General features: G+C 39.2%; 1 protein-coding gene across 4 annotated transcripts in view; it reads left to right on the forward strand.

Moving 5' to 3' along the window:
• LOC111599783 (forkhead box protein O) overlaps window positions 1–13,198 on the forward strand; it is a 47,213-nt gene extending 34,015 nt beyond the window's left edge. For 3 of the 4 annotated variants that reach the window (XM_023315574.2, XM_023315566.2, XM_023315558.2), the window contains exons 5-11: window positions 2,321–2,613; window positions 3,908–4,135; window positions 4,309–4,567; window positions 4,629–4,815; window positions 4,914–5,029; window positions 5,731–6,264; window positions 13,163–13,198. In XM_023315574.2, the coding sequence (XP_023171342.1) occupies window positions 2,321–2,613; window positions 3,908–4,135; window positions 4,309–4,567; window positions 4,629–4,815; window positions 4,914–5,029; window positions 5,731–6,099 (1,452 nt within the window). In that variant the 3' untranslated portion in view covers window positions 6,100–6,264; window positions 13,163–13,198. The remainder of the gene's footprint in view (window positions 1–2,320; window positions 2,614–3,907; window positions 4,136–4,308; window positions 4,568–4,628; window positions 4,816–4,913; window positions 5,030–5,730; window positions 6,265–13,162) is intronic. The other variant, XM_023315583.2, reaches the window with a different exon arrangement.
• Window positions 13,199–15,076: the final 1,878 nt, after the last annotated feature.

Genomic DNA, 15,076 nt, shown 5'->3' on the forward strand with positions numbered 1-15,076 from the left:
TTTGCCATTCGATGCACTCAGGAATACTTTGAGATGAGTTCTAGATAGTATCTCTGGGGACCTTAAAGAAAAGGCCTTAATTTTCTAAGATTTTATATTTATATTTTTTACATATTTATATATCTATAGATCTATAGATGAAATACCCTTAAATTTATACCAATTTAATGAGAGTCCAAACGAGCATTTCCCAAAGCCAATATGCTCCCTTGCCACGGGCATAATAAATATGGGAGTTAAGCAACGCTTAAGCCTTTAGCCTTTAGCCTTTAGCCTTTAGCCTTTAGCCTTATCCTTTGGATATGTCGCAACTTAATTTGAGCTAATTTATGCATGTTTATGCTCAACTAGAATGTTGCCTGTCCAGATAATTTGATCTGGGCGTATTAGCATAATAAAAACGTTAAGCTCTTTAAATTATATGGCACAAGTGAAGCCAAAGGATGGCGCGGGGTCGGGCACTTAAGGCATTTAAATAAAAATGATAACTTTATGCAAGAAAGCAACTTCAAGAAAGGGTAAAGTGACAAATGAGTGTGGCTCTGTGTGTGTGTGTGTGTGTGGGAGTGTGAGACTAAAACCGAAATGTCATTACGATGTAGCCAGGAGACGCCAACAGGACGCCAAGTAAAAGTTTTTGACTCGCAAAAAAAAGTATTAGAAGGTCTCTGCGCCCAGCCGGTGTTGCTGCTGCTGCTGCTGCTGTCTGCCCCTAACTGGCAGTCAGTCGTCTGCTGTCTGTTGTCTGTGCACAGGTTTAGTTTAGCCACCCACACACATGTGTGTGTGTGTATGTGTGTGGGGCAAAACGGTGATAAATGGCGCCAATGTGCCGACTGAAGTCGCGACGCATCGCAATTTGAATCGAAGTTGAGTTTTGTTGGGAATCTGCGGCTCTGGCTCTGACTGTGCTTTTACAGTTAGTTTGGTTTTGTAATGCTACATTTAGTTTTGGATACCACGTATCACCAGAGCGCGTTCTCTTTGCATATTTTCTCATTTTGTAATGCTCGCTTTGTTGGTGAAACGAGTATATTGGGTTAGGTGTGCTTGCCAGCTAGAGCTGATTGAAGTTTGACTGAATTTTATAGACTTGTGTAGCCCATAAGGGGCGTGGCCAATTCGGGTATCTATATATATGCAATATATGTAATATATATCTATAGATATATAAATATATATCTATAAGTCTTGCAATGTAAATGATATTATTTGAGTCAGAGACTTGGAATATAAGAAATATATGAGTGTATATAAATTTGTAGAGCTATGCTCACTGTGGGCGTGGCAAAAGGCAAATAGTCTGACCTCTATGGAGCAAGAAGACATATAGCCACGTCTACTGCTGCCTATGTGATGAATTACTATATAAAGTTTGTACTATATAAAGTTTCCATGCTCAAGAGATACTTGAACTCAGATTTGTTCACATAAACCAAGAGCTCATAAGACTATCTGGGTTTTATGGGCTTAACTGTAATCTTTATAGTTGAAACTTGCAAAATGTGAGGAGAGTCTAAAGACTTATTAAAAGTTAAAGCACCATATCAAGGGGGGCGTGGCTGATAACTACAATAGCAGCTTTACGCGTTCAGGGTATTTGCTAGTCGGACACTGCCGCCTAGAACACACTCCCTCCCTCTCTCTCTCTCTCTCTCTCTCTGTCCACTCTTCTGCTCGCCAATGTAATCGATGACAAATCCACACTAAAATGTGTTTGATTATTTTATTTTTTGGTTTGTAATTGTTCTAGGTTTGCACCTGAGCAGCGGGAGTGAGAGAGCTAGAGATAGGGGGGAGAGGGAGAGGGAGAGGGAAGGCGTCGAGATTGGCAGGTCGATGCTAGTCTCGCCGTTTAGTTCGTTCTGTGTGGCTCGTCGATTTTGCTGTCATTACGTTGCGCATGACGATATTTATGACTATTGTTATAAAATATGAATTGACAGCTTAAGCGACAGGCAACAGCAACGGCAACGGCAACGGCGACGGCAACGAGGCAGAACGACGACAGCCAAGTGAAGACGTCTTCCAATTAGAGCGCGTTCTCGCTCTCTCTATGTGTGTAGGAAAAACCATAAAAATGTCGTCAGACAATTGAATGGCAAACCGGGAAAAGGAAACGTAGCACAAGACCTTAGCCCCCAGCCAGCTCCCTGTACGCGCCTTGACAGGAAGTTAACGCAATTGCTTACAAATTGTCGTTACATCAGCAGCGCGTCTTGAATTGAATTGCTTAGATCTGCGATTCCTGCGCATCGAGGAGCGAAGTCGAGGCAGCTTAACTAATTTTTGGTCTTTCCATATCATTTTGCTCTTGCAGAATTCCATCAGGCACAATTTGTCGCTGCACAATCGCTTCATGCGCGTGCAGAACGAGGGAACTGGCAAATCATCCTGGTGGATGCTCAATCCGGAGGCAAAGCCGGGCAAATCGGTGAGACGCCGCGCCGCCTCCATGGAGACGTCGCGCTACGAGAAGCGCCGCGGCCGGGCCAAAAAGCGCGTCGAGGCCCTGCGACAGGGCGGCGTTGTCGGTCTCAACGATGCCACGCCCTCGCCCAGCAGCAGCGTCAGCGAGGGACTCGATCACTTTCCAGAGAGTCCACTGCACAGGTAACTATTGAAGCCGACTCGTAGCTAGCACACAGCAAACAGCAAACAGTAGCTTAGATTTCTAGTTAAGAATGCAGTTCATTAAGTAGCTTGGACTTTTTATTCACTTTTATTCAATTTTATCTAGAATTTAAGTCATTTTTAATATATTTTTAGTCATATATGATTTGTAGAGATAATTTAGAAATTAAAAAAAAATATGCGAATATGAGAAAGATGGATTTGGCTGTGTATATAGCTGACTATATATAGTATATATGCTATGTATACTATGCTATGTATACTATACTATATATATGCATATTAAGCAGCTGCGAAAAGAAAAATAGCACCAGTTCACAAAGTCTCCCAGGCTTCCTATTTGCTAGTAGAAACTTGTGAAGTAGATCAGCTGTCTCTTAAAAGTAATACAATTCAACAAGATAATTTAACACTTATATATTTTGCATAGCAGATAGAGCGGACAATAGATTTCTAAGGCAGCTGCAGTCGAAAAAACACGCGTGGGAGTTATCGATAGTTGTTGAAATATAGTTATCGACAAGAGTATCACTTTGGTTAGTGTACAAAGACATTATTGAGGATAGCAGATAGAGCGGACAATAGATTTCTAATACTAAGCAAGGCAGCTGCAGTCGAGACAACATGCGTAGGAGTTATCGATAGTTGCTGAAATATAGTTATCGACAAGAGTATCACTTTTGTGAGTGTACGAAGACATTATTGAGCAGCTGTTGACATAACTAGATTATATATAACTATATAGTATATATATAATTATGCAGTGATATAAACTCAATTGATTTTTGGCAGCTGTAAGATTCATTTTATCTTTTATTTAATTTAGGCAAAATTTACTGAATTGTTAAAATTCCACATTCAAATTGCATTTGCTTCTCAGCTTAGCTAGTGGTGCTATTATATATTTCGCAGCAATTTGCTTGACTTGGCTTGAAACTCATTGACTAACTGCATGTTAAAGTAGCTTAGACTCTTCTTAAACCTTGCTGCTCTAATGTAGTTGTTATTTAAGTAGATTTGAATGCTGGCTTATATAAATAAATAAATAAATATGATGGCAAAAGCTTTCGAGTTGCTTAACTAAATATTTGATTAAGGCTAATTTATTTGATTTTTGTTCGAAGAGGCTTAGCAAATTAAGATCTATCTACATACATATTATTATTATATTATTTTCTTTGAATTAATTTATTTGAAATTTTTGATTTTGTTTTTTTTTTGTGTTCTTCCCGCTTTTTTTCTTTACATTTATCAATATCGTTTTGCGGTTCAGCGGCAGCTACCAATTGTCGCCAGACTTTCGTCAACGCGCCTCATCGAATGCCAGTTCCTGTGGCCGTTTGAGCCCCATTCGCGCATTGGAGCTGGAGCCAGATTGGGGCTTCCAGGTTGACTATCAAAATACGACATTGACGCAAGCGCAGGCCCAGGTGCTTGATCAATTGGCTGGCTCCATGGCGGATGAGCTGAAACTACATCCCGATTTGTTGCAACAGCAAGGGTCAGTTTTATTTATGGTTCTGTGTGTGTGTGCGTGAGACTTTTATGTTGCCTCTTGAATGCATTGCATGTGCTCTATAGCTATAAACTCTGGTCTTGCTTCTGTTGAACTGCTCTATAAAGTCAAAGTTTGTTTGTTTCTTTTGCAACCCAACGATCGTACGGCTGGAGCAGGTTCAGTGCCGCCTCGGGTCTGCCCACACAGCCGCCACCGCCATACCAGCCGCCACAGCATCCGCAGCATACACAGGGCTATGCGCTCAATGGACCCGTCTCGGCGAGCAACTATGGCTCGCTGCAAGCCCAGCAACAGCAGCAGCAGCAGCAGCAGCAACAGCAGCAACAACAGCAGCAGCAGCAGCAGCAACAGCCACAGTGCCTGCTGCATCGTTCGCTCAATTGCAGCTGCCTGCACAGTGCACCTGTGCGAGATGTAAGTGGCCGAGCGACAAGATTAACATAGATCAATCTCTGATAATTTCCACTTGATGCAGGGCCTCTCACCCAACTCAGTTACCACCACAATGTCGCCTGCGTATCCCAATAGCGAGCCCTCCTCGGACTCTCTGAACACATATAGCAATGTGCTGCTCGAAGCCGCTGCAGAGAATGCTGCATTGCTCGTGCAGCAACAGCAACAGCAGCAGCAGCAGCAGCAGCAGCTTGCTGCTGGCCTGGAGGGTAAGTGTTTTGACGTCTCTATTGAAGTTGGCTCTGTGTAGCAAAAGTTTCCCTTTCGTCTATTCCTCTATTTGTTCTATGTGCCTCTGCTTGAACAGATAATAACTGCGCCTCTACTTTGATAGGGCAATGCCTGGAGGCGCTGAACAGTGAACCAATTGACGAATTTAATCTGGAAAACTTTCAGGGTGGCCTCGAGTGCAATGTTGAAGAGGTAAGTGCAAGTGTGAGACGGCAGTCGGAAAATCTTGATCAAAAGCCAAGTTTCTTAAAAAAAGTTGCATGCTTTTTAATATTCCACATATTCAGTGGAATATCTCGATCATTTGCTGAAAGTTTCAATGAAATCCGATAAGTAACAGCGAAGTTATTGAAAGAAACATCTGATCAATTTGACTAAATTACGTCTCAAGCGACAAAGTTTGCTCTATGCGTGTGCACACACACATGCAAATGAATTTGTTCTATGTGTGTGCACACACACATGCAAATGCTTTTGCTATACATATGCACATGCATTCATTCTTTGCATACACATGCAAATGCTTTAGTTCTAAGCAAGTGCACACACACAAATGCAAAATCAAGCAGGCCTTTTGGAATTCTATAAATAGAATTGAAGTGGCGATTGAATTGTGTTTACATTGTCAGCTGTTGCTCTAGTTAGGCAATCGCTCAGTATAACGGTGTCGCTCATGGTGGCGTTGATTGAGGTGGAGCCTGCAATGTTTGTAGTTGCAGGTTCGAATCTGGATGGGTAGCAAATACTCATTTTTGAAATTTTTAAAATTAGGGTTAACTCATTATTTTAATTTTTTTTTTTTAAATTAGGAGCATATTTTTTGTTTATTACAAAATCACTTTATTTGCATAATTTAAACTAGCTTGAACTTACTTTACGCTATTCTCTTGTAGCTGCTGCAGCAGGAGATGTGCTATGATGGACTGCTGGATATAAATATACCGTTAGCTGCGGTCAATACGAATGCTACGAATGTGATCTTAACCAATAATAGTACAAATAGCAGTGGCAGCAACAGCAACAACAGCGTCGCTGGCAATAGCAGTGCAAACGTTCAACTAAATCAATTGCAGGCGCAGCTGCAACTACAACAGCAGCAACAACAGCAGCAGCAGCAACAGCAGCAGCAGCAACAGTTGCTGCTCAGCAACAACAATAACAACAACAACAACAGTCTGGACACAGCGAGCGCAAATCTTAATGCACGTGTACAGTATACACAGCCTAGCGTGGTCACCTCGCCACCATCGTGGGTGCATTAGACGAAGATTTTCCGATCGAAATCGTTTGCCTAAGCTAAGGACAATATATTGTATACACTTTAATCTACTAGAAGGATGGCAAGGAGCATGCAGCAGGAGAAGGAGGATGAGGAGAAGGAGAAGCAGGAGGAGTAGCTGCAGCTAGCTGCCTTTACAGTTTACAAAGTAAGTAGAGCAACTCACAACGTCCTCTCGCGCTCCCACTCTCTCTTCGATTCTGTTTCCAATTTGCATCAAGTTTTAAAAGCAATTCAATGTGACAGTTATGCATAAATTATGTTAATAATGTAAAACATTATGAATATGCAAAAAAAAAGAAAGAAAAGAAAAAGGAAGCTGAAAAGCCACCCCAAAAAAGTGAAGAAAACTCACGCTTCAACACAAATTTCTTTTCACTCTGATTTCCTACAGTTTTCTCTTTATAAGCAGAGCTTTACATATATATATAGATATCTCCTTATATATATATTTATATACAAATCGCCTTAGTTCAGTCCATTTGATTGCTACCTTCTCTCCATGAATCTTTCATGGCCATTTCATTGCCATTTCTGGATTCCTGCCTTACTGCTAACTGCTGACTGCTGAATTCCCGTCCGACGCTACTTGAGGGCAATTACACGCGTTCAATTATCATAATACAATGTCAAGTGCGCCTCACTGACTCCCACACGCGGCAGCAAGGGCGCTCAAGGCACGACTGCCAGATACCCTAAGTTCGATAGAGGCCAAAAATTGACCAAATTTGATGACTCTTTAAAGTCTTTTGTTTTTAATGTCTTATACTGTCATAGAGCTACTCTAATGCTCTTATACTCATGTAATTATTTATTCTATTACTCTCATACTCTTTCAACCTTTCGTGCTTATACAATTATGCTTACATATTACTCTTATACTCTTGTATTATATGCACTTATATGATGCTTTCATGTCTTTTGAGTATGCATACTCCTATAATCTTATATTCTTAAACTTATACGCATACTAATACTCTTGAACTCTATTCTTTACTCACATTAGGAAATATTTAGACTGATATACTCAAAGATTCCCAGATCTTACAGTATAAGACTTCGAAATGATGAGACTATATAAGACTATAAAATTATTAGAGTATAATTGTATGCTCTTATACAGTAATAATCGAAGTCGTGTTAAGCTCTTAAACTCTTATGCTCCTACAGTCTTATACTTCAATAGAGGTTTACAGTCTTATACTCAACTGCTTACTTTAATACTTTCATACTCTTGCACTCTTATACTGCTCTAATCTTATACTCTTCTTGTTGCATGCTCCAATAATCTAATACTCTTACACTCTTATACTCCTGTAGTCCTACACATTGAATCGCCTTTAAGTTCTTCTCAAGTATTTTGTACTCTGCATCCATTGGATGCTCAATGCACTTGGCCAGCAACAATATACCCAGCGTTTTGCGTAGGCTTAGGGTATAAAATGAAAACAGGATGAATACACGTTTAAAGTATTTAGGTCGGTTTTTGTTTTTGGCTTTTTCTTTTTGAGTATTTTTCAATTTGGCACTTTAAGGGCGGCGCGTGCTTGAAAATTATAGGAAATTAAGTCAATTTACGGGAGTCATAAAATATGTAAAAGCTGCTAGCGAGCAGCGCTGACTGTGGCCGTTGGCGTTCAAGTGTCCTTATGCCAGGACTACGCTTCACCTCAGCTCACCTGGCGCCCCTCACACCACGTGTAATGGCCGCGCTAATTTGGTTGGCCAAGCGGCCCGAGGCTTCGCTCGGCAGGTCCTTTAGCGACCGCGGCGCAAATTCGTCAAGGCAACCTGAGCCTGTGTCTGTGTGGGTGTGCGTGTGTGTGTGTGGCACAGCAAATGCTGAAAAATTAATTACGTCCTTAGGGTGACTTATGCACGTCGCAAGTTGTCCCTAATACCGGCTGCCGCCTCGGCTGTTGTTTACCTGTTTCTACCTGTTTGCCTCGCTCAAATCAAGTGTGTTAAGTGCAGCTAATATTGAAAAATTACTTTGCATCGTCTTTTTTTTCGATTTGAGCTTTTTGGCTTGCATGCTTTAAGCCCTTCAGTTTGTTAAACTTGAGAGATTTGGCTGGTTTTGCTGAGCATCTATCTTGAAGATACTAAGTCAGCTTGTCAGAGAGTATTAGAACAGTCGAGCAAGCTCAGTTTTGTGAAACGAGATTTGTTAGAGTATGTTTTGACGCTTACACAAAGTGGCTGGCTGAGATAAATCTCTTGCTCATATCATTATTTTTATTGGTAGGGTGTATGCACAGTCGAGCATGCACTTAAGCTAATTGAATTCATCTGTGGTTCATAGCTATAGGGTATTTGCATAGTCGAGCATGCCCGTTTATTGGTCGAGTGTGAAATTAAAGTTTCTACAGCTCACTTCTTAAGCCTAAAGTATTTCTCTTAAATATTTCTATACAATAACTTTTCAATTGTAGAGTATATGCATAGTCGAGCATACCCGCTAATGCTGTGGCAGCATTAGTCATTTTCTTAGCTGAGGCAGCTTCAACTTAACCTCAAATAACTCTTAAATATTCATTTATATTAAATTTGTTCACTTTTTATTGGTAGCGTGTGTGCATAGTCGAGCATGCCCGTTTGTGGCACTCACTTTCATTATTTCCATCATTTCTTTCCTTTCCACAATGTCAGTTAAGCTGTCAGTGTGCATTTTTGCTTTGTGCCTAAGTTGCTGGCTGGGGCAAGGGCAGCAAATGGGGCGACAAAAAACCCAAAGAAATGCCATGAAAAACTTTTGAAAACGTAGCGCCAACCCTCGGCCCCCCGATACCCGCCTAGCTGCAATACGCACAAATTGAATTCCACATTAAGTTTTGTAAGCCAACAATTAGAAAACAGCAAAGCGACCAGAAAAAAGCGATTCTACAAGACTTCAAGTTGCCAAGGCAGAGCTGGAGAGAGGGAGGGGCAGGGGTAAGGTAGTCAGTGGCAGGACAAAGTTGTAACTTTGTCAAGTTGTGGCGCCAATCGTGTGATGTGCTAATAAAATAAAATCAAATCGTCTTTGTCACGGAAATCGGGGGGAAAAGCGGGAAAATTGTTCGAAATTTATGCCAAGTGCAAAAAACTTTTGTGTTTGGCTGCCGCCGCCGCTGCTGCTGCTGCTGCTGGTGTTGCTGCTTCATTTGAGTGAATAATTTGAATTGCAAGCGCAGGCATTGGGAGCTAGATTTACATTTTTTCCATTTAAACATCTTTCACTTTTATAATTTTGACAGCAGCAGCAGCAGCAGCAGCAGAGGCAAACTGACTCAATATAGAAAATTTAGAATTTTCCATTTTTTTTTTCGATTTTTTTTATTATGCAAATGCCTTAGCGTTGACTCTCTGCATATCTAATGACCTCCAGAGTAGGCACTCTGCTCAGGTAATGTCTAATAAGCCGCCCGCGCGACACATGTCAATAGAAGCGGCTGAGCGAGTTGCCATTGTGAAATTGCAAAATGTCGGAAATCACAATTTGCTGCGGCTGCTGCCTCGGCCTAGCTCCTTGTCGTCCTCATCATTGACTCCGACTTGACACATAATAAAGTCGCACAACTTATGGCTGCAGCAGCTGCCACAGAGAGAGGGAGAGACAGAAAATGGGAGTGGCAATTCAGGGGCAGAGACATCTCTTTTCCACGCTCTCAGCGCGATTTGCCCTCCGGTTGCCCCGGTGAAAGCGCGCGTGAAATACAAAAGAATTTTAGGGCAATTTATTAGTTGAAAAGCAGCCGCAGCAGCAAAAAAAAAACAAGCATCTGGCATGACCGACTGCGTAATACTCGGCAAAGTTTTAGAAATATCTGTAGCGCAGAGTCGAGCTCTAAACTTAAGGAAGCTATGAGCCTAGTTTCTTAGAACATATCAACTACTCCTGCAAGGGTTTCCTAGTTTATCAGCCAAGTCTCTAGCTTCAATAGCGACTCAATAAATAGAGCATTTTGTACATCTAGAGTCGAACTGACATAACTATGTAGGTATAGTATTTCGACAGATATTTAGAATATGAAAAATTTGAAATTTGCAGCTTAAATGACAGAACTAATATACTCCCTTTCAGCTGCTTCACTGAGTATTAAAACGAAAACCAAAATGCGCGATTTCTGTTACTTTGCCTTATATTTTTTTCTGTGTTTTTCAGATGCGAGAGTTTGATATTGTAGGCCTTGTTCAGGGCTATGCCTAGGCAACGTTGACCCAAAAGTTTTTTCTATTCATTTTTCTCTTCAGTTCCTGAACCCATGGCAATAAACAGGATATACTCTTTCCTGTGGGTGTGTGTGCAACAAGCAGAAGAAGGAGAAGGATATAGAGTATATAAATATACCAGATCAGGATAATTGATGCTGATGTTGCTCCGTAGAAATGTGTAGACTCTGAGGGTATAGGTGCTTAAGGCTACTTGAGAATAATTGTATAAGAGTATGCAACTAAAAGAGTATAAGTGTGGAAGTGTATATGAAAAAGTGTAGTATAGGAGTATAAGACTATGGGGCTAACAGTGTATAAGACTATGTGTGCATGAAAGTATAAATGTATGAGTATAAGACTAGTATAAGAGTGTGAAAGTATGAGCGTATAACACTGCAAGAGTGTGGATTACAGGAATTTAAGAAATATAAGAGTATAGGACTACAAGGGTATGCGAGTATAAGAATAAAATATAGAGTATGATGCCCGAATATACAAATAGAAGAGTAAATATTATGCGAGTATAAGAGCATATAAGTATAGCAGTATAAGAGTATTAAAGGATAAGAGTTAAGGACTATTGGAGGAGAAGAGTCGATAAATCGATAAATCGATAAATCTAAGCTGAACTGAGTCTACAAATATGATATATCTAAAGTATTTAAATATATAGAGGGTAATTCATACTTTGGCTACTGCCTCCCATTGCCCTTAAAGTCAGGGTAACTTGCAGTCGTGCACCCCCAACTAAATGGCTGAAACTTGTATTTTTTGTTGGTCTTCTCGAGGCATCTTCCGCAGGTGTTGCAACTTGTCCGCAAACTCGCTAAATAATTCAGGAAGTCAACTTTGTGTAGCCAGCGACAAGTTTTTGGCCAAGTCTATTTGCTGCTGCTGCTGCTGCTGCTGCCTTTTTCTATTGTAATTTTTTCGGGCACATTTGATTAAAATTTAATGCGCGCGCATCATTAATAAATGTCTGGGGAATTTTTTGCTCGACTTGCGGAATAAATTGAATTAGCCGCTGTCCCTCGAGGCTTCGAGCGGCCAATTCAACTCGCGCTCAGTGTAAGGAAAAAACTGATTATGCCTAAGCCAAGGTGACAGACCAACTAATTGACAGCCAAAAATGTTTCAAGCGACAATTGAAATGGTGTGTTTAAGCGATGTGCAGAGCTAAGTGTGTGTGTGTGGGTGGATGTGTGCGGAGGTGTGTGTGTGTGTGCGTGTGTGCGTGGGTCGACCGCAAGCACTTTTACACACACTTAACTCGGCTCTGGCAGTCTTGAGTGCCAGCAGTTGCCAGAAGGAGGTGTTGAAAAGGCTGCCAAGACACAGACACACACACACACACACCCACACACACATGTGCATGCAGCGAGTGCGTGCGAGTGAGACAGCAAAAGGGCTTTTGCACAAGCTGCTTTTGAGAGCCTTAAGCATTTCACACACGGCGAACACTTGTTACACTTGTTGCATGAACAAAGGATAATGATGTGTCAGACAAGAGAGGGCACACACACACACACGCACACGCACACACGCTGGCAACTTGTTTGTAATAAGTAATAAAGCAAACAGGCCACGCGCGCTGGTAATAAAGTTGCAAGGCCTGCAGCGCTTACTCAAGGTGCTGGCAAACAGTTAAGCAACTGTGTGTGTGTGTGTGTGTGTGTCAAATGCAAATATGCCAAGAGGCGTGGCAACTAATCACAGCCAAGTGTAGCTGAGGCAATAAACTTATTTGATGACGCCCATAAGTAGGCAATACTTTTTTTCATACTCTTTGCTTGAGGGGCGCGCACATAAAATTCAATTGCTGCTTATAACGATTTGCAGGAATATATCTATAGCTGTATATATATGCACATACAACCTAAAGGCGACACTAATAAAATGACTGATAAGCATAAAGCTTTGATTTTTATGCTCTAGCTGCCGCTGCCCTTAAAATTTATTGTTATAGCCGCGCCGCGCCGCTCCGAGCAGCTAAATTCTCGTTTTCAAATGTTTAGCACTTTCCATTTTCGTTTTTATAACACCATTTGATGCCCTGGCAGAGGCCTCTTTTGCTAGTTTTTGCCAATTTGCATAAAAATTGGCAAAAGCAGAAAAAAATGTGTAGCCATTGAGGCTTATGGCCACAGCCTCGCCCGCCCCACACCCCTCTCTCTCTCGCCCTCTCTCCCTCTCTCACAACATTTGCTTATCGCTTATGAATATTTTGACGCCAGCCAAGTCAAATGTCAAATGCCGAAATGAATAAATTAGCGCCCTCATTTTGCGAACGCTGGACAATTTTTGCCCAAACAGGCTCTGATTGTGATTGCGACTTGATGAAGTGTGGATTGCTCTTTGGCGGACTGCCTCTAGGAGGAGGAGGAGAAGAAGAAGAACTAGTTGGAGTGACAACTATATAGTGGGATGAGCGAAACTAAGTGTTAATCACACGAAGGCTGCTTCCATATGCAGAGCTTAAGATATGAGCACACATGCGCCATCTATTGCTCAGTTTATGCAGTCTCTCTAGAGTCTTCTGCAAGAAAAACTAGCCAAGAGTGGGGCATGAATAGGGAGTGTTAGACTTGGAATAATCTGGAAAATTGCAAAGAGCGAGCTGAATAGCCATACTATATAGTACTATATACTATATAAAATAAACACAATTTTTAATTTTTGTTTAGTGGGGGAAACTTGTGACAAATGGAAAATATTTATTATCTGAAAATTTATTACATACTATTACATGCTTGCACAGAACTAATATACCCTATCTAAGAATATTCTCAATGAATTTTCCCTTTTATTCACTCAACTAATTCAAACTCTTTAAATTTGTTTCATTGCAGGATTTATCTGGTCGCTTCTAATTTAAAATATATGCAAACGCACGCACAGACACACACACACACATACAAAACATACATACGTATAGCATATATATACACATATATATGTAGATTTATATATCTAGAGAGAAACGTACCATAGCAACTAATATCCAATGTTTAGCGCTTACAATTAGTAGAATTCTCTGTGCATTACAAAAGAAAAAGAAGAAGAAAAACGAAAATAACAAATTTATTGAGAAGAAAATCATTTGAAAAATTACCTTGAAATTTCTTTGAAAGAAATTTCAATTGCATTCATAAAAGAATTAAATTTATATATATATAATATATATATAGAAAAGCATAAAAGGAGAAACCATTGCAAATATTGATAGTTCGTAAGTCTTTTGTATATATTAATTTTAATAACCTTAGCGTCAAGTGAAACACAAACAAATAACAAATGAAAAAGCGTAAAACGTACATAAAATAGAGAAACAACAAACTTTTAAACAAAATTTAACAAAACTTAACAAAATATTCAGCTAAAAGTAAGAGAAAACTAAGGAAAATAATTAGCGCAAATTGCAGGAGCGAAACAAATAATAGCACCAGCGGGACATGCATAACAAATTCATTTTCTATTGCTACATTTTTATAAAATACAAGAAAAACTTTACATAATAAAACATTATCAATTTAATGGGGCTTATTCTAATTTTGTTCATGCTGGTGCTATTATTTTTTTCGCAGCTGCAATTATAGTGTGGAAACAAATAATAGCACCAGTCAGGCAATTAAATAAAAAACGTCATATTTTCTTAATTTTCATGTAATTATATTTAAAATATCAAATAATATTCTGAATTTGGTTGTATATTCATAATTTGTGAGTGGTGCTATTATATTTTTCGCAGCAGGAAAGAAATAATAGCACCAGTAAGACACGCTCTTGCTCATCAAAAAAATTCATTTTATTTTTTAAATTTGTTTATAAATTAATAGGAAAATGTTAAATATTATTGTAAGCTTTATAGCATTAACATATTTTGCGCGTGGTGGTGCTATTATATATTTCGCAGCAGTTACTCTGCAGCAACAAATAATAGCAGCACCGTGGCAACTTTTCAAATCAAATTAGTTCTTGTGACTGTTGGTGCTATTATGATTTGTGTAACTGTAATTCTATAATTTTCGCTTATTTAATTGATACACCCACACCCACACATATGTACGTATAACTGTAAATGTATAAACTCTTGTAGAATGCTTAAAATGAAAGTCTATAAATTGTGTGTTTGTAGACTTCTGCAAATGGAATATGAATATGAATATGAATATGACTATATATACGTAATATTCTCTCTGGTACTGCTCTGTATATAATTTCAAGAAAATGTTCATTTTTGGTGTAACCCCAACTAAAACTGTGCGCTATAAACGTTTGTTTCTAATAGTTTCTAGTGCTATAAAAAGTTAATCAAAATAAGAAGAGAACAAGAAGAAAAAGAAAAAGATAAACACACAAAACAAATTGAATGTAATTCATAAAATCTAGACTTAAGTATATGTAAATGTAAATGTTGCTAGGCAAAAGAACTAAACAAAAAGAAGAAAAAAACAACAAACAAAAAATAAGAATATATATATACATATATATATATATATATATTTATTTATATATATATATAGTATATATATTATATACCTAACTATAGCTATATCTATTGCGCATATTTGTGTACTATTATGGGCTAAATGTTAATTATTAATTAGATTGTACAATTCAAATTGTAGTTTATAATATTTAAAACAATTACAACAAATATACGTATAGATAACGATGATAATAAAAAACAAAAACAAAAAGTTTTATTACTTATTCATACTCATTATAAGGGAGTATATTGGTTTTGTAGAATGTTCATTCGT

This window comes from Drosophila hydei, unplaced genomic scaffold (genome assembly GCF_003285905.1).
Source record: "Drosophila hydei strain 15085-1641.00,03,60 unplaced genomic scaffold, DhydRS2 tig00008144-arrow-arrow-pilon, whole genome shotgun sequence".
Classification (NCBI taxonomy): Eukaryota; Metazoa; Arthropoda; class Insecta; order Diptera; family Drosophilidae; genus Drosophila; species Drosophila hydei.